The 19,988-nt window shown below is 37.0% G+C and overlaps 1 protein-coding gene across 1 annotated transcript in view; it reads right to left on the reverse strand.

Moving 5' to 3' along the window:
• TEX11 (testis expressed 11) overlaps window positions 1-19,988 on the reverse strand; it is a 340,481-nt gene that overhangs the window by 308,697 nt on the left and 11,796 nt on the right. The window contains exons 3-6 of the mRNA XM_057537645.1: window positions 18,869-18,953; window positions 14,659-14,738; window positions 2,486-2,566; window positions 2,276-2,395 (exon numbers count right to left, since the gene is read on the reverse strand). Coding sequence (XP_057393628.1) covers window positions 2,276-2,395; window positions 2,486-2,566; window positions 14,659-14,738; window positions 18,869-18,953 — 366 coding nt within the window. The remainder of the gene's footprint in view (window positions 1-2,275; window positions 2,396-2,485; window positions 2,567-14,658; window positions 14,739-18,868; window positions 18,954-19,988) is intronic.

The following is a 19,988-nucleotide window of genomic DNA, read 5'->3' on the forward strand; positions in this document are numbered from 1 at the left end:
GCAGCTCACGCCCGTCTTTCGAGTTTGTTTAGGCGGTGCTCTGAATCCCCTCTCCTCGCGCACCCCAAAACAATGATCTCTTTCCTCTTAGGCAGTTACAGACTTTTTCCTGGACTCCCTCCTGGCTAGCTGTGGCGCACTAGCCCCCTTCAGGCTGTGTTCACGCAGCCAACCCCAGTCCTCTCCCTGGGATCTGTCCTCCGAAGCCGGAGCCTCAGCTCCCAGCCCCTGCCCGTCCCGGCGGGTGAACAGACAAGTCTCTCGGGCTGGTGAGTGCTGGTCGGCACTGAGCCTCTGTGCAGGAATCTCTCTGCTTTGCCCTCTGCACCCCTGTTGCTGCGTTCTCCTCCGTGGCCCCGATCCTTGCCCCCTGGCCACCTGCTGTCTCCGCCAGTGAAGGGGCTTCCTAGTGTGTGGAAACTTTTCCTCCTTCACAGCTCCCTCCCAGAGGTCCAGGTCCCATCCTTATTCTTTTGTCTCTGTTTTTTCTTTTTTCTTTTGCCCTACCCAGGTACGTGGGGAGTTTCTTTCATTTTGGGAAGTTTGAGGTCTTCTGCCAGCATTCAGTAGGTGTTCTGTAGGAGTTGTTCCTCATGTAGATGTACTTCTGATGTATTTGTGGGGAGGAAGGTGATCTCCACGTCTTACTCCTCTGCCATCTTGAAGGTCTCCTCTAGTAGTCTTCTTATTTAAGTATTATTTACTCAATGTGTTGTTGGTTTTAGGGCATTCTGTCTTGAGCTTCAGGCTCCTCATTCGTAAAATCGGGATAATACCACCTCACGAACTCTCCACGCCACAAATTCAAATAAGAGTTCCAGAGCCTCGCCAGGATCAATTAATTTTTGACAAGAGTGCTAAGACCATTCAATGGGGAAAGAATAGTCTTTTCAATAAATGGTGCTGGGACAAGTGGATAGCTATATGCAAAAGACTGCAGTTGGACTCCCACCTCATGCCATACTCGAAAATAAACTTGAAATGGATCAAAGACCTAAATGTAAGTGCTAAATCTATAAAACTCCTATATATGCAGAAATTGGAGCCCTCAGAGACTAGTGGCAGAAGTGTAAAATGGTACAGCCACTGTGGAAAACAGTCTGGCAGTTTCACAGAAGGTTAAACATAGAGTAATCATGTTATTCAGCAATTCTACTCCTAGGTATATATCCAAGAGAAATTTAAAAATGTACACACAAAAATCTGTACATGAATGTTCACAGTAGAATTATTCATAATAGCCTCAAACTGGAAACAATCCAAATGTTCATCAACAGATGAATGGATAAACAAAATTTGGTATATCCATACGGTAGAACATTGCTTGGTAATAAAAATATTGATACATGCTACAACATAGATGAACCTTGAAAACATGCTAAGTAAAAGAAGCTAATCACAAAAGACCAAATATTGTATGATTTCATTTATATGAAATGCCCAGAACAGGTAAATCTATAAAGACAGAATGTATATTAGTGGTTGCTAGAGCTGGAGTCAGGAGGAATAGGGAGTGACTGCTAATGGATAGGTGGTTTCTTCTGGGGTAATGAAAATGTTTTAAACTTAAGATTGTGGTGAAGGTTGTACAATTCTATGAATGTACTAAAACCATTGAATTGTACATTTAAAATGTGTTAATTTTATAGTATACAAATTATAAATTTCTCAATGAAGATGTTAAAAAGTTAAAATAAGATTACGCTAGATGATTCTTAAGGCCTCGTTCATTTCTAGAATTACATAATTTCAGAGAGTAAACTCATCACAGCTTACATTTTGTCAACTGAAAATGTACACCTAACTGCATGGTGACAAAAGAAGAAAACCCACAAGCCAAACAGAGGTAAAGTACAACTCTGAACACTGACATCAGCAGACTTTTAGAAAACATCAGCAAACAACCCAGAATAACTGCAAATGTGAAGGCTCTTTTTGGGCAAATATTTTAGGTAGACTGTGAATGTAAGATATTCACAGAGACAGGTATGTCAAGTAGAGGCCGCTGCCACAAATAAATGATAGATATTACATGCAGTGGTTGAAAATGATGATTAGTTATGTAAGTCTTTTCAATCTCATCCACCCCAATAGGTACCAATCACCATTAGTAATGTCACCTTCAGATATAAAACAGAGATTAAAAAGGTCAAATATAATATCCTATAAAAGACCAATGACACCTGACTTTCTTCTAGTAGGTTACATGTCATCACTTTTGCATTTACATATATAAAATGCCCCACTGTGAGGCCCTAGTGACTATGATACCTACTGACTCTGCTTGGTAAGCAAGCACTCTGAAAACTTCCCATTCCGTAGCAGTCTTCTGCATAGTCACATGGACCTCAGTGGGGCAACTCTGTATTAATATGACATATAGCTTCTCCAGACCCTGGAAAATAAACCACAATACAATGTAATGATGAGAATAACCACAATTGTTACTAATAACTGCCACAGCTAAAAATCAATGGTAACTTACAGCCATGGCAGCTTGAAAAAATTCATCAGCAATCATAGCATTTCCAACATCCACCCATCCTTTTCCTGTGTTAATATTCATCTGGAAGAAAGAAGTTAGAAAATAATTTTTAAAAATTCACACCTCTTCCAAACTGACTGAGGATTATATTGGAGAAAATATTTAATCCTCTGTCCATATTCAGTAGTGTAATCCACAGAAAACAAAAAACTAACAGCATTTATTAGAGTTCTGTGTTCTGCTCGGAACTCCATAACTAAAGAGAAACGGTCTTAAGAAAAGCAATAATAAAAAATTAATAGACTTGAAAACACATCTTCTGAGAAAATACTAAAAGAAAACATTGAGATAATTTAGACAGGAAGAGAAAGTTCTAAAACTTAATGCCTCACATACTTGAAGAAAGTTATATGATAAGCACTAGACTATAAGTCAACATACCTCGGTTCTAGTTTTTAATTATGTCTCTAATAAAATTTTTCTTAGTCCAGCAAATGTTTATTATGTATCCTTTACATGCCAGGCACCCTGAAGAAGCTCACAGTATTATAACTGACAGACACTTAAATAAATAGTTGGTAAGTAATATGCACAAATACTGTGGAAGTAAACAAGGACTGAATCAAGATGGAGGATTGAACACACACTACAGCCACCCCTTCTATTATAAATCCCTAGAAATGATGTGTATATAGTACATACTATGATATACTATAAATTTTATATACTATAAATGTATATAATATATACTATAAATTTTATATACTATAAACCCCTAGAAAGGATATATATAATATCATATAAATATATATTATGATACATATCATATATATTATATATATCCTTTCTAGGGATTTATATATATTTTCTAGAAATAAAAGAAAAATATACATATTTTTCTTATTAATAATAGTCCTGAAAAATAAGGGGTGTTTTCGGTTGATCTGAAATTATGAAGAACCTATGAAAAATAGACAGCAAATGGAATGAGGCAAAATCCCGTATCCTAAAATGCACAAAAATGCAAAATGTGGAAACATTCTGGATATGAACAGGAGTATCACGCAGTAGGCTTCATCCCCAAGAGATATATTCTCCCTTCCTCCCCAGAAAGGAACAGTAAGTACAATCCCTTAGGCTAGAGAAAAACAGAGTTCCAGGTGGCTGACAACACAGGTCAATGCAAAACCTCTGGTCTTAATTCTCCATCAGTCACTGGATTCAGTTACAGTAAATAGTGTGACACAGAAGACTATCAAGGAATCTCAAATCAAAGATGAGCAAGAATCACCAAATGTTTGAGGGAAACCAATAATATGAAAGGACATCACACTCAACAAACAGAATACCTGAGGAAATAGAATTAAGACAGCTAGTAGATGGAAACATAAAGAGAAGTACCATTATTATCCACAGAATTAAACAGTAGTCATAATCAATAAAATGCTCCTTTTAGGTTCCATTCTTTGAAATCAATAAAGCCAAAAATGCAAATGTTAGAGGTAACAGAAATTGGAAGGGTAATGGTGGGGAAAGGGAGAGAGAATGATAAAGGTACTAATATCCTCACAGAGTTGAAAGTAAAGATATACTCTCCAAAACTGATGGAGAAAGAAATAAAAACTTAAATATATTAAAATAAATAAATTTAAATTAAAATAATAATTAAAATAAATTAAAAACAGTATAATATAACAAAAACTGAAAGGAGGAGTAGGGGAGGTAGTATATGATGAGATAAATCTTCGTCTATCATAGCAGAAAGAAACAGATCATATATGAAGCTGATAAATCAAGATTTAATTATTGTAGTCTGAATTGTGTCGCCCCTCCCCCCCAAAAAATTCGTATGTTTAAGTCCCAGCTCCCAGTACCTCAGAATGTGACTGTATTTGGAGACAGGGCCTTTAACAAAATGATGAAGTTAAAATGACACCATTAGGGTGTGCCCTAATGCAATCCGACTGGTGTCCTTTTAAGAAGAAATTTGGACACACACAGGGACACCAGGTGTGTGCCCACACAGAGGAAATGCCATATGAGGACACAGCGAAAAGGCAGCCATCTGCAAGCCAAGGAGAGAGGCCTCAGGAGAAAACAAACCTTCCAACACCTTGATCCTGGACTTGATTTTGGATCATGATCTTGGACAGAATTGTGGGAAAATAAATTTCTATTGTTTAGACCACCCACTGTATAGTATTTTGTTGGCAGCCCTAGCAAACTAATACAGTGATACAAGCATATGATTAAGATATATGAAAGTAAACGTGAGAAGTAAAAACAAAAATGGTTACAAGCAATAGCCTTAAAATAGGAAAAGGTATATGCACAAAGCAATTCATTGCAGCATCCCAATGTCCATCAAAGAGGACTGGTTGAATATGACAAGTTACATGCACCAATTGAATGCTATGTAGCTAAAAAAAAAAAAAACGAATATCTCTATATACTGCTATGGAGTGATCTCTAGGATATAATGTTAAATTGGGTAAAAAAAAAAGGTGGAGAAAAGGATACATATGGAATACTACCAATTATCTAAGAAACTTGGGGCAGGCAGAGATATGAATAAATACCTATTTGCTTATATTTAACAAGCAAAAGGAGAGAGAGGAACCAAGATGGCAGAGTACAAGGATGTGTTCTCACTCCCTCTTGTGAGAACACCGGAATCACACTAGCTGCTGGACAATCATTGACAGGAAGACACTGGAACTCACCAAAAAAGACACCCCACATCCAAAGACAAAGGAGAAGCCACAATGAGATGGTAGGAGGGGCGCAATCACAGTAAAATCAAATCCCATAACGGCTGGGTGGGTGACTCACAGACTGGAGAACACTTATACCACAGAAGTCCACACACTGGAGTGAAGGTTCTGAGCCCCACGTCAGGCTTCCCAAACTGGGGGTCTGGCAACAGGAGGAGGAATTCCTAGAGAATCAGACTTTGAAGCCTAGTGGGATTTGATTGCAGGACTTCAACAGGACTGGGGGAAACAGAGACTCCACCCTTGGAGGGCACACACAAAGTAGTGTGCACAACGGGACCCAGGGGAAGGAGCAGTGACCCCAGGGGAGACTGAAGCAGACCTACCTGCTAGTGTTGGAGGGTCGCCTACAGAGGTGGACGGTGGCTGTGGCGCACCGTGGGGACAAGGACACTGGCAGCAGAAGTTGTGGGAAGTACTCCTTGGCGTGAGCCCTCCCAGAGTCTGTCATGAGCCCGACCAAAGAGCCCAGGTAGGCTCCAGTGTTAGGATGCCTCAGGCCAAACAATCAACAGGAAGGGAACCCAGCCCCACCCATCAACAGTCAAGCAGATTAAAGTTTTACTGAGCTCTGGCCACCAGAGAGACAGTCAGCTCTACCAACCACCAGTCCCTCCCATGAGGAAACTTACACAAGCCTCTTAGATAGCCTCATCCACCAGAGGGCATACAGCAGAAGCAAGAAGAACTACAATCCTGCAGTCTGTGGAACAAAAACCACACTCACAGAAAGACAAGATGAAAAGGCAGAGGGCTATGTACCAGATGAAGGAACAAGATAAAACCCCAGGTAAACAACTAAATGGAGATAGGCAACCTTCCAGAAAAGGAATTCAGAATGATAGTGAAGATGATCCAAGACCTCAGAAAAAGAATGGAGGCAAAGATCGAGAAGATGCAAGAAATGTTTAACAAAGACCTAGAAGAATTAAAGAACAAACAAACAGAGATGAACAATACAATAACTGAAATAAAAACTACATTAGAAAGAATCAATAGCAGAAAAACTGAGGCTGAAGAATGGATAAGTGACCTGGAAGACAGAATGGTGGAATTCACTGCTGTGGAACAGAATAAAGAAAAAAGAATGAAAAGAAAAGAAGACAGCCTAAGAGACCTCTGGGACAACATTAAACGCAACAACATTCGCATTATAGGGGTCCCAGAAGAACAAGAGAAAGAGAAAGGACGAGAGAAAACATTTGAAGAGATTATAGTCGAAAACTTCCCTAACACGGGAAAGGAAATAGCCACCCAAGTCCAGGAAGCACAGCGAGTCCCATACAGGATAAACCTAAGGAGAAACATGCCGAGACACACAGTAATCAAATTGGCAAAAATTAAAAACAAATTATTGAAAGCAGCAAGGGAAAAACGACAAATAACATACAAGGGAACTCCCATAAGGTTAACAGCTGATTTCTCAGCAGAAACTCTACAAGCCGGAAGGGAGTAGCATGATACACTTAAACTGATGAAAGGGAAGAACCTAAAACCAAGATTACTCTACCCGGCAAGGATCTCATTCATATGCGATGGAGAAATCAAAATCTTTACAGAGAAGCAAAAGCTAAGGGAATTCAGCACCACCAAACCAGCTCTACAACAAATGCTAAAGGAACTTCTCTAACTGGGAAACACAAGAGAAGAAAAGGACCTACAAACACAAACCCAAAACAATTAAGAAAATGGTCATAGGAACATACATATCGTTAATTACCTTAAACGTGAATGGATTAAATGTTCCAACAAAAAGACACAGGCTTGCAGAATGGATACAAAAACAAGACCCATCTATATGCTGTCTACAAGAGACCCACTTCAGACCTAGGGACACATACAGACTGAAAGTGAGGGGATGGAAAAAGATATTCCATGCAAATGGAAATCAAAAGAAAGCTGGAGTAGCAATACTCATATCAGATAAAACTAGACTTTAAAAAAAAGAATGTTACAAGAGACAAGGAAGGACACTACATAATGATCAAGGGATCAATCCAAGAGGAAGATATAACAATTATAAATATATATGCACCCAACATAGGAGCACCTTAATACATAAGGCAACTGCTAACAGCTATAGAAGAGGAAATCAACAGTAACACAATAATAGTGGGGAACTTTAACACCTCACTTACACCAATGGACAGATCATCCAAAAATGATAATAAATAAGGAAACACAAGCTTTAAATGACACAACAGACCAGACAGATTTAATTGATATTTATAGTAGATTCCATCCAAAAACAGCAGATTACACTTTCTTCTCAAGTGCGCACGGAACATTCTCCAGAATAGATCACATCTTGGGTCACAAATCAAGCCTCAGTAAATCTAAGAAAACTGAAATCATATCAAGCATCTTTTCTGACCACAACGCTATGAGATTAGAAATGAACTACAGGGAAAAAAACGTAAAAAACACAAACACATGGAGGCTAAACAATATGTTACTAAATAACCAAGAAATCACTGAAGAAATCAAAGAGGAAATCAAAAAATACCTAGAGACAAATGACAATAAAAACACGACAATCCAAAACCTACAGGATGCAGCAAAAGCAGTTCTAAGAGGGAAGTTTATAGCTATATAAGCCTACCTCAACAAACAAGAAAAATCTCAAATAAATGATCTAACCTTACACCTAAAGGAACTAGAGAAAGAGGACAAAAAAACCCCAAAGTTAGCAGAAGGAAAGAAATCATAAAGATCAGAGCAGAAATAAATGAAATAGAAACAAAGAAAACAATAGCAAAGATCAATAAAACTAAAGGCTGGTTCTTTGAGAAGATAAACAAAATTGATAAACCATTAGCCAGACTCATCAAGAAAAAGAGGGAGAGGACTCAAATCAATAAAATTAGAAATGAAAAAGGAGAAGTTACAACAGACACCGCAGAAATACAAAGCATCCTAAGAGACTACTACAAGCAACTCTATGCCAATAAAATGGACAACCTGGAAGAAATGGACAAATCCTAGAAAGGTATAACCTTCCAAGACTGAACCAGGAAGAAATAGAAAATATGAACAGACCAATCACAAATAATGAAATTGAAACTGTGATTAAAAATCTTCCAACAAAAGTCCAGGACCAGATGGCTTCACGGGCGAATTCTATCAAACATTTAGAGAAGAGCTAACACGTATCCTTCTCAAACTCTTCCAAAAAACTGCAGAGGAAGGAACACTCCCAAACTCATTCTATGAGGCCACCGTCACACAGATAACGAAACCAGACAAAAATACTACAAAAAAAGACAATTACAGACCAGTATCACTGATGAATATAGATGCAAAAATCCTCAACAAAATACTAGCAAACAGAATCCAACAACACATTAAAAGGATCATACACCATGATCAAGTGGGATTTATCCCAGGGATGCAAGCATTCTTCAATATATGCAAATCAATCAGTGCAGTATACCACATCAACAAATTGAAGAATAAAAACCATATGATCATCTCAATAGATGCATTAAAAGCTTTTGACTAAATTCAACACCCATTTCTGATAAAAACTCTTCAGAAAGTGGGCACAGAGGGAAACTACCTTGACAAAATAGAGGCCACATACGACAAACCCACAGCAAACATCATTCTCAATGGTGAAAAACTGAAAGCATTTCCTCTAAGATCAGGAACGAGACAAGGATGTCCACTCTCACCACTATTATTCAACATAGTTTTGGAAATCCTAGCCACGGCAATCAGAGAAGAAGAAGAAATAAAAGGAATACAAATTGGAAGAGAAGAAGTAAAACTGTCACTGTTTGCATATGACATGATACTATACATAGAGAATCCTAAAAATGCCACTAGAAAATTACTAGGGCTTATCAATGAATTTGGTAAAATTGCAGGATACAAAATTAATGCACAGAAATCTCTTGCATTCCTATACACTAATGATGAAAAATCTGAAAGAGAAATTAAGGAAACACTCCCATTTACCATTGCAACAAAAAGAATAAAATACCTAGGAATAAACCTACCTAGGGAGACAAAAGACCTGTAAGCAGAAAACTATAAGACACTGATGAAAGAAATTAAAGGTGATACCAACAGATGGAGAGATATACCATGTTCTTGGATTGGAAGAATCAATGTTGTGAAAATGACTGTACTACCCAAAGCAATCTACAGATTCAATGCAATCCCTATCAGATTACCAATGGCATTTTTTATGGAACTAGAACAAAAAATCTTAAAATTTGTATGGAGACCCAAAAGACCCCGAATAGCCAAAGCAGTCTTGAGGGAAAAAAAACGGAGCTGGAGGAATCAGACTCCCTGACTTCAGACTATACCATAAAGCTACAGTAATCAAGACAATATGGTACTGGCACAAAAACAGAAACACAGATCAACGGAACAAGATAGAAAGCCCAGAGATAAACCCACGCACCTATGGTCAACTAATCTATGACAAAGGAGGCAAGGATATACAATTGAGAAAAGACAGTCTCTTCAATAAGTGGTGCTGGGAAAACTGGACAGCTACATGTGAAAGAATGAAATTAGGACACTTCCTAACACCATACACAAAAATAAACTCAAAATGGATTAGAGACCTAAATGTAAGACCGGGAAGTATAAATCTCTTAGAGGCAAACATAAGCAGAACACTCTTTGACATAAATCACAGCAAGATCTTTTTTGATCCACCTCCTAGAGTAATGGAAATAAAAACAAAAATAAACAAATGGGACCTAATGAAACTTCAAAGCTTTTGCACAGCAAAGGAAACCATAAACAAGACAAAGAGACAACCCTCAGAATGGGAGAAAATATTTGCAAATGAATCAACGGACAAGGATTAATCTCCAAAATATATAAACAGCTCATGCAGCTCAATATTAAAGAAACAAACAACCCAATCCAAAAACTGGCAGAAGACCTAAATAGACATTTCTCCAAAGAAGACATACAGATGGCCAAGAAGCACATGAAAAGATGCTCAACATCACTAATTATTAGAGAAATGCAAATCAAAACTACAATGAGGTATCACCTCACACCAGTCAGCCATCATCCAATGGCCATCATCAGCAAATCTACAAACAACAAATGCTGGAAAGGGGGTGGAGAAAAGGGAAACCTCTTGCACTGTGGTGGGAATGTAAATTGATATGGCCACTATGGAGAACAGTATGGAGGTTTCTTAAAAAAACTAAAAATAGAATTACCATATGATCCAGCAATCCCACTATTGGACATATACCCAGAGAAAACCATAATTCAAAAAGACACATGCACCCCAATGTTCACTGCAGCACTATTTACAACAGCCAGGTCATGGAAGCAACCTAAATGCCCATCGATAGACGAATGGATAAAGAAGATGTGGTACATATATACAATGGAATATTACTCAGCCATAAAAAGGAATGAAATTGAGTCATTTGTTGAGACGTGGATGGATCCAGAGACTGTCATACAGAGTGAAGTAAGTCAGAAAGAGAAAAATAAATATTGTATATTAACACATGCATGTGGAACCTAGAAAAATGGTACAGATGAACCGGTTTGCAGGGCAGAAGTTGAAACACAGATGTAGAGAACAAACGTATGGACACCAAGGGGGGAAAGCTGCGGTGGGGTGGGGATGGTGGTGTGATGAATTGGGCGATTGGGATTGACATGTATACACTGATGTGTATAAAATTGATGACTAATAAGCTGCTGTATAAAAAAATAAATAAAATTAAATTTTAAAAAAACTAATACTAAACTTTCTTTGGGTTATTTGTATGGAAATATGTTAATATAAATGTTCCAGACATCACGTGAAATTCCTAGAAATCTTATATGTTCTGGTATAATGTTATAAGTCATAATTCTAGTTATTACTTTAAAATGTATATCTCAGAAATAACTAAATTTCCTTGTCAATTGCATTATTATGAACTTTCATCAAATCTTTAACCGTGGTCATTTTTAAGTCTTTTGTCATTTACAGACAGTTCTGCATGTACTCTGATTCTTTTGCAAAAATGTTCCTATAAAAGGTTTCATCTTCAAGGAATTCATGGAGAAGACTCTGATAAGTCCAGGTTTCTGGTAACTCACTATACTGCTGAACTGAATGAATAAGCATTTTCTGAACTCTAATGGAAAACTGAATTCATAAAAGTGCTAACAAAAGATCAAGATGAAAAAAAAATTAATTACATGGGACTGAGTGAACTGATGAGGATGATAATTTTTGTGACTTTCTGTTTGAATAAAAAAAAAAGATGTAACTTTATGTAAAAAGAACTTAATGCAAAACAATATCACCCTTCTCATATATTTTCTCGTTTTAGAAAATATATATTTTCTGTTAAAAATGTGATTTATGCTGACACATAATACGTTGATTATTGTTATTATAAATGAATTAATAAATATTTTTAAGTTTCAAAAAAAACAAAAGGAGAGAAAGACAAATAATCTATGTTATCACTTATATGTGGAATCTAAAAGGTTAATAAGACAAACAAATATATATAACAAAACAGAAACAAACTCACAGATACAGAGAACAAACTAGTGGTTACCAGTGGGGAGAGGGAAGGAAGAAAGGACAAGAAAGGGGTTGGGGGTTTAGAGATGCAAACTACTATGTATAAAATAAATAAGCAACAAGGGTATATGGTACAAGCACAGGGAAATATAGCCATTATTTTGAAATAACTTTAAATGGAGTATAATCTTTAAAAATATTGAATCACTATGTTGTACACATGAAACTAGTATTGTAAATTAACTATACTTCAATAAAATACATATATACATACATACATGCATACATACACACATATCAAAAGGATAAACAATAAAATAAACAAAATAGTTACCGACAGGAGAAGGGAGGGAACAGAGCAAAGAGGACAGAGATAGAAGCTAGGCTTCTCTGAATATACTTCCTTTAGATTTGACTTGACTTCAGAACCATGTCAATATTTTACATAATTATAAAACAAAATTCAGGGACTTCCCTGGTGGTGCAGTGGTTAAGAATCCGCCTGGCAATTCAGGGGACACGGGTTTGATCCCTAGTCCGGGAAGAGCCCACATGCCGCAGAGCAACTAAGCCCATGCACCACAACTACTGAGCCCACAAGCCACAACTACTGAAGCCCACGCACCCTAGGGCCCATGTTCCGCAACTACTGAGCCCACGTGCTGCAACTACTGAAGCCCACGTGCCTAGAGCTCGTGCTCCGCAACAAGAGAAGCCACCGCGATGAGAAGTCCAGGCACTGCAACAAGAGTAGCCCCTGCTCACCACAACTAGAGAAAGCCCGGGTGCAGCAACGAAGGCCCAATGCAGCCATAAATAAATAAATAAATAATAAAATAAAACAAAATTCAATCCAAATGGGTAAGTGGGAGCAATCACAAAAATCAAAAGCAAGCAGAAGCAAATAAACCTAACTATGTATCAAGTCGATAGCTTAATCATAGGGAAAGGAATTATTTCAGGTAATTTTAAGATATTTTAATAATATTAAAACAATATTTTGACTGTACATCCCTAGGGAGATATATGTTAAGAACAAAAGTGCAAAAAAATTCCTAAACGTTTTTAGAAATCATTCTTAGTAATAATATCGATATTGCTATATCCTGAAACTGTTATAAAAATACATTTTCTAGGATAAAAGAGGTTATTCATTACTTTAATGTTAGCCACCAAGATTTTTAGCACCAAAGACACACAAATATAAAATCAAGAAGCTAAGTAAAACCCTATAATCCTAAATATCAATTGGAAATATCAGTATGAACTCATTATATACTTTCTCTCTTAAAAAAATATATATGTCATAGCTCTGTCCACTAAAAAGGTCTAGAAACCATAACCAATGCAATAGTGATGAGCATTTGTGACGTCCAGACTGTGGGTTCTAAACAACGTTCTCCACTAAAAGAAAACAGGGCTCCTTAGAGGAATGGCTGATTCCAGGTCTAGGGTAGGAACTATACAAGATAAGCCTGGATATCTTGTCATATCAGAAACCAAATGAAACTATTAAAGACTGCTGAGGTCGTGCCAAAAGGACTCAGAATCACTTAAAGAGGCTCCTTCCAGCCCAAAATAGGACATTGTGCTTCAATAAGAATAATAACTACAATGGATTGAAAGTCATTAAATATGTTAAAATCCATGAGTTCACAGTAATACTCTTTTTTTAAAAAACCCACTTAGTCATCATTTAAGGATGTTACAGAACCAACTCATTATTCTGAAAACTGTTAAATAAAGGGGAAGAGTCAGGACTTTCTTATACGATATATACTTCAGAGTAACCAAATAGTTGATAAAAGTTTCTCTCTATTCCAGTTACTAAACAAAATAACTACAGAATTAGAATATGCAGACCCCCACAGAAATAATGGATCTGGGGACAATAATCATCAAAGGACACTAACACAACAGAAAAGAGACAAGTAGTCATTAGTGCCTCCTGATGGAAGTACACCATACCGCCTATGAATTAATTCTTGACAAAAATGAACCTGAATCAGATCAAGCTTCTAAATCTAACTACCAGTTTACAGGAAAAACAGAGGACAAAGTACTACATTAAATAACACCATAAGGATGCAGTTATCAGAATCCAGAATTTAGGTAAACTATAGAACATATTAACAAAATACAAGGTGTGGACTTGAATCTTGATTCTAAAAAAACAACTGGAAAGAAGGGGGGGAGGTAAGTGGGAAGGGTTGGGGGAGGAAAGACTGGATATTTGATGATTTTAGAAAAATCTTTATTAAATTTTATCAGGTATGATAATGGGTATTGGGTTTGAACAAAAAAGATATCCGGTCTTTTAGAGACATGTACTGAAATATTTATGGGCAAAATAATGCTTTTTTGGATTTATTTCAAAATAATCCATGGGGCCAGGGGTTTGCTGTTAGAGGAGATATAGAAGAAACAAGAGTGGTCATGAGTTGATGATTACTCTAGCTGAGTGATAGGTAAATAGGGGAATCATACTATCTTTTCTGCTTCATGTGTACATTTGAGCTTTTCAATAAAATATTGTTATAAAACACTAGGAAAAATATTTTCCACTAAAAAAACATACTTGCCTCTAGGGAGCAAGACAGGGGGTAGAAAGGGATGGAGCAGAAAACTATTACTTTTTATTACTTTCCTTACTTTTCATAAATCCTGAATTATAAGTTCAATATTTAGTCCACTGAATCACTGTAATAACAACTACAGTACTGTTGAGACCTTTAATTGTAATAGATATAATTATTATAAAAGTAACATTGCTAGAACTAAAGGATATAACCCCTTTCCAGCTTTACACTAACTTCAACCATCTACACAGGAGTAATGACTCTCTCACCGCATCTGCACTTTCTCCTGATTTAATTAGGACTTACCAAAATTTGTCTTCGAATAGCTTCTTCTGAAGCAGCTGAGCCTTCGCACATACACTCCAACTTGCAAGCAACATGCCGTACTGCAAAACAGTAATTAGATACCCATAAACACAAAACATTCATTCCCCTTTTATACACACACATAAAGAGAAAAGAGGAGTGAAGTGAAACCACTTTTGTTGTTAAAAATAAGAACTTTAAAGGTCTTTTTAAAAAATCAATTATCAAAAGTAAATGACCTGAAAATTACCAAATGAATCATGTGCTTAATGCTTTAGTCAGACAGATATCTAATTTTCAAATTTTAATTTCTGCCTGTCTTAAATCCCAAAGACTCACATGATGCTCTTGTATGTACCATGCTGGCAGCAAAATAATTCTAAGTAGAATTGGAATCTAAAGCTATTCAACATCTGACAAAATTTATGAACATCAGAATGGTTTAAGATTATTCTCCTAAAATGTGAAACTGTCTAAATATATTTTCTGCAGATGAGGTAAAAGTTCTTGAAGCATAACTTAGAAAATACAGATATCTTCATTATACAGTTCATTTACCCTGAAAGTAGGAAAGTTTGAATAATTGTAACCTCTTTAGTTGTGTGGTTTCTTTCATCATAAAACATACCCAATTTTTTAAAGATGACTTCACATATAACTGAACTAGTTGCCTTGATGTTATTAAATCTCAGCAGCCATTCTACCTATGCTAATACCATTTTTAATTAATATTCCAATGAAAAAGAGAAGATTTGCCCAGCTTAAATTACGGGTAATTGAAGTAGTCAAATTTTTATTAACCATTATAAAATGTAAAATTTATTCATCCCTCAACAAATTTAATTTGTTTCTGGGAAAAAAACTTTCAGTAAAATAATTTCTAAACATATATTTACATTGTCCTGCATTTCCAGTTTTGAAAATGTTTCCTTTATTTTTTTCAAAGTTTACTAATTCTTCCGTACTCTCAAGGACCCTGATCTCAATTATTTTCCCTCTCCAAAGATATCTTCAGTGCTTCCCTCTCAACTTACTCCTTCCCCTCTACCTTCAAATATATCCATCTCCCTTCCTTGAAAAAATTCAGCTAACCCCACTGTGCTTCAAGCTTCCCTCCCATTTCTCCTCTTCCTCTCACTGTCAAACTTCTTGAACTGAATGACCTACTATCTGTTTTATTGCTATTCCCTCGTCTCCTTAATGCCCTGCAATCTGTTTTACATCCTTACCACTTTACTAAAGCTGCACTCCCAAAGATCACCTTCCCTGACTTCACAGCAACATTTCACAATGATCATAATAACCTTTTTGAAAACTACTACTTCCTATGCCTCACTCTATCCTGGTTCAGCATTGAGCAGTGTCCCTCTGTGGGAAATGTCTTAGTCTAAGAACTTTGCTCCAGCCCCACATTCTTGATCCAGCTGTGTATAGTTATCACCAACAAGCCTTCAGGCCAAAGGCACCTGAGGCTCAGACAGAATGCTACTTCAGTATAAAGATGTTTTCTTTGTTGCTGTTGCTCTACCCTTGTCTTCTCATCAGCCTGTTCTTGGCCCCTCTATACTATAAACATCTTGGTTAGGTGCTTGCTGACTGACTCCTTGCATCTGCCTTACTCTGCTCCATCAGTGCCCACAGCTTGATATCTGAATTGACTTTAAGCAACATATAGATTTGCATCCTCTGGCATTTGTGAATTCTTTATTTTTACTGTTTATTTAGCTTTAACCCATTCCTTCCTAAATCCGCAAGCATAATGTATGCCTGGTATTTTTGCTCTGGAGTCTTACCTTGTCCCTTTCACCTACTGCCTGCCATAACATGGTATGACAACCCTATAAAAGAGTATGTACTCAATAAGTGGGTAGTGAGTCTCCTCTAGAATATTTTGACTGTTACTTGTGGTCTCCTATCCTTGCTCTTTTTCTTCCCAGTCCTTAACTGGAAGAATTAAGGTTAAAATCTCAGTACTCTGTTCTCTCAACACCATTGGTTCTTAATATTTGGTATGCATGAGAATTCCTGAGAAATTTTTTCAAATTACAGACATGCCCAGGTTTCATCCTAAACCCCCCAAATCAAAACCTCCAATGGTGGAGCCTGGGCATCTGTATTTTAAAAGGCTCCACAGGTGACTCTCATTTATATCAGTATCTAAGAACCACTGCTCTTTATTTTCTCCCTCAGAGAACTCAACAATTCTTGTGGCTTCAACAGTCATCTCCATGTGAATAACCATCAAATCTACAGGCAGCCTGACCTTTCTCACAAGCTCCAGTCTCACATCTCCAACCTTATTGTCACCTCAAATACAACAGGTCTAAAACTAAAGTTTAAGAGTCATTCCTCTACTTCTGCCTTTCCTATTTCTGTTCATTGTTCCATAATTCTTCCCAATAATAATAAATTGTAGTGCATAAATCTTAATGACGTTTTGAACACAACACAATCCAGGCACACTGAATTTGTTTTTGAGACAAAATATCTTCCAATCAACAGATTCTGAGAATAAAACTTTTTAAAATCAGAGGCTTCCTGCACTACACCCTGTTTTCCACTGTATCCTAAAAGTATTATACACATAATAAGCACCCAAATATCTAAGAACTGCTACATGCAGAGTAAGTACATTAAGAAAGGTCCTAGGGCTGCAGCTCCCACTTCATCTACCAAATCCCCACTATTTGACAAGCAGTGAAAAACAGCCAGAGCAATGTTCCTTGATATGCAGAATGGGAGAAGTTTAGAATTAAAGCATTTTAACATCACACAGTTCACCTGTGTAGTAAGTTTCTCCCACAGATGAATTTCCAACTCTTCCCTCCTCACAACTACAAGATCTAAGGCTTCTAGCAGCAATGATGTCAACATTTATCTGAGAGTTAAAGAGACAGAACCGTTCTCTAAACATCCTAATAGAGGAGTGGGCTAAAAAGTAAGTATATTATTGACTATATCAACCACTAATTACCCTATACATACACTGAACTTGTATACAGTTTGGTTTATATTCATAAAGATAAATACTTAATATTAAATTCTATTTGTTGCATACAGACAAAATTCATTTGTCTACAAGCCAAGCACTCCACAGATTCACCTTTTGGTTTGTTGCCTCAATGTATCTTTTATAATGGGACATATTACTTTCCATAAATGCATTAACTGTCCCTATCCTTGTTGGAAATCAGTAACCGTCAGCACACTAGACCCTGCCCATTTAGCTAAAGCACTCAAACTCTGCCAGACAGTAGATCACATTTAATACATCTAAGCAGCTGAATATGGTTTTGGGGTTTTGTTTTGTTGTTGTTATCCTTGTTTGCTCTGACAAAAAACTTCTATAATTTTTCTCAGTAACTCAGTCCAATGTTCTTTAACCCACCTCATGAAGAAACTATTCTTTATAGACTTTTTAATCTGAATTCCTCACATAGCAACATTTTTCATTATTTTACTAATGGAGAGGACAAACTACTCTTTGATGGTTCTTCAGAATCCTGAAGATTCTGATCATCTCTTCTCCAAGGAAATAATCCGTGTCCTTTGAAATTTTTCAAGTTCTCATTTTCCCGCCTCATTTTTAATCATCTCTGTTGTTCACCACCAGACTATTTCTTGCAGTTACGCTTTTTTTTTTTTTTTAAATGAGAGGTGGGCCTCTCTTTTTTTTTTAATTAATTAATTAATTTATTTATTTATTTATTTATTTATTTATGGCTGTGTTGGGTCTTCGTTTCTGTGCGAGGGCTTTCTCTAGTTGCGGCAAGCGGGGGCCACTCTTCATCGCGGTGCGCAGGCCTCTCACTACTGCGGCCTCTCTTGTTGCGGAGCACAGGCTCCAGACGCGCAGGCTCAGTAGTTGTGGCTCACGGGCCTAGTTGCCCCGCGGCATGTGGGATCTTCCCAGACCAGGGCTCGAACCCGTGTCCCCTGCATTAGCAGGCAGATTCTCAACCACTGCGCCACCAGGGAAGCCCCAGTTACGCTTTTAAATTTCTATTAATAAGGAGCTAAGCTCTGCAAAACCACAAAACCAAGGCAGGGTTTGCTTGAGAAACCACTGCTTATGGGTTGTTTTGTTTAGTTTTCTTTTAACAAATCTGCATCTAAGAACAGGTCAAAATATTATTTAAACTGCAGGAACACAATCTAATGTATAATAAAGAATACTCCTCATAACATGAGTCACAAAACATATACGTACCTTTAGCGATCTGCTCTTCACTTAAACCCAAAGCTGTTTTCTTGGTAACTGCCCAGTTCCACAGGTTTACTGCCATTTCTTCAAGCTGTACAACAGAAACATTTTCTTAGCCACTTAAAATACTGTCCACCTCCAATGGTATTTTCTTTCGTGCATGTTTCACGTTTATGTGACTATTGTGAGTCATTTACAGGTCCTCCATAATCTAGTCCCATTTTAACTTTTCTCCCAAACACTTACCCACAGAGTAATTATCTTATTGTCCCATGAACACAACTTGTTCATTCCTGTGTACCTTTATTCATACTGTTGGCTTCATCTGATATACCTCCTCCCATGATCTTTGTGTAACTCAAATCCAAATTCACCCTCACCAAGAACATACATGAAGTTTTCAGCAACCATTACAGTCTTCATTGGTCTCTCTCTTCTTTGAATTCCTATATTAACTAAGTTTTACATAACTGAGCAATTAACTATGCTACTGTGTATCATTTATTCTTTGTTTTTATTGTTACTCTTATTTCCCAACTAGACTCCTTGAAATCAAAGATCATATCTCACTCAATTTATGTAGCACTTATACTACCTGCCAAGGTGCTAAATAGAGAATACATATTAAAATAATAAGATTTGTTGTTTTATTATGTTCTGTTCTAGGGACTATGGGGGCAAAGATTCTAGTAGCTTCTTCTGGTTTTATCTATCAGGTGGAACATAGTCAACTGGATGGAAAAATAAATCAAGCTCATAGTATCTCAAGAATAAAATTTGCAGTAGATTGGTTTCTGGCAAGAGAGCTCTGAAGGCAATAGTTGTTCTTGGGTGCTACTATTGCCTCAGACCAATATGCCATAGCTCTGGCCTAAGTCTCCTGGTGTGCTATATTGACTATGATAGAAGCTATATACCATTATCTTATCATAATCATATTGGTAGTAATAGAACTAAGAGGAGTAACTGGAAAAAAATTTTAAACTCAGTTTGTGTACAATAACGGTGCACAATTGTATTTTAGTTTATTTCCTCAAGACCACTTTTTCCCCCTACAATTCCACATTTCCCTGATGAGCTTCCCTTTAAATGGATTATTTATTTAGCATGGCCATCATTTCACTAC

This window comes from Balaenoptera acutorostrata, chromosome X, assembly GCF_949987535.1.
Source record: "Balaenoptera acutorostrata chromosome X, mBalAcu1.1, whole genome shotgun sequence".
NCBI lineage: Eukaryota > Metazoa > Chordata > Mammalia > Artiodactyla > Balaenopteridae > Balaenoptera > Balaenoptera acutorostrata.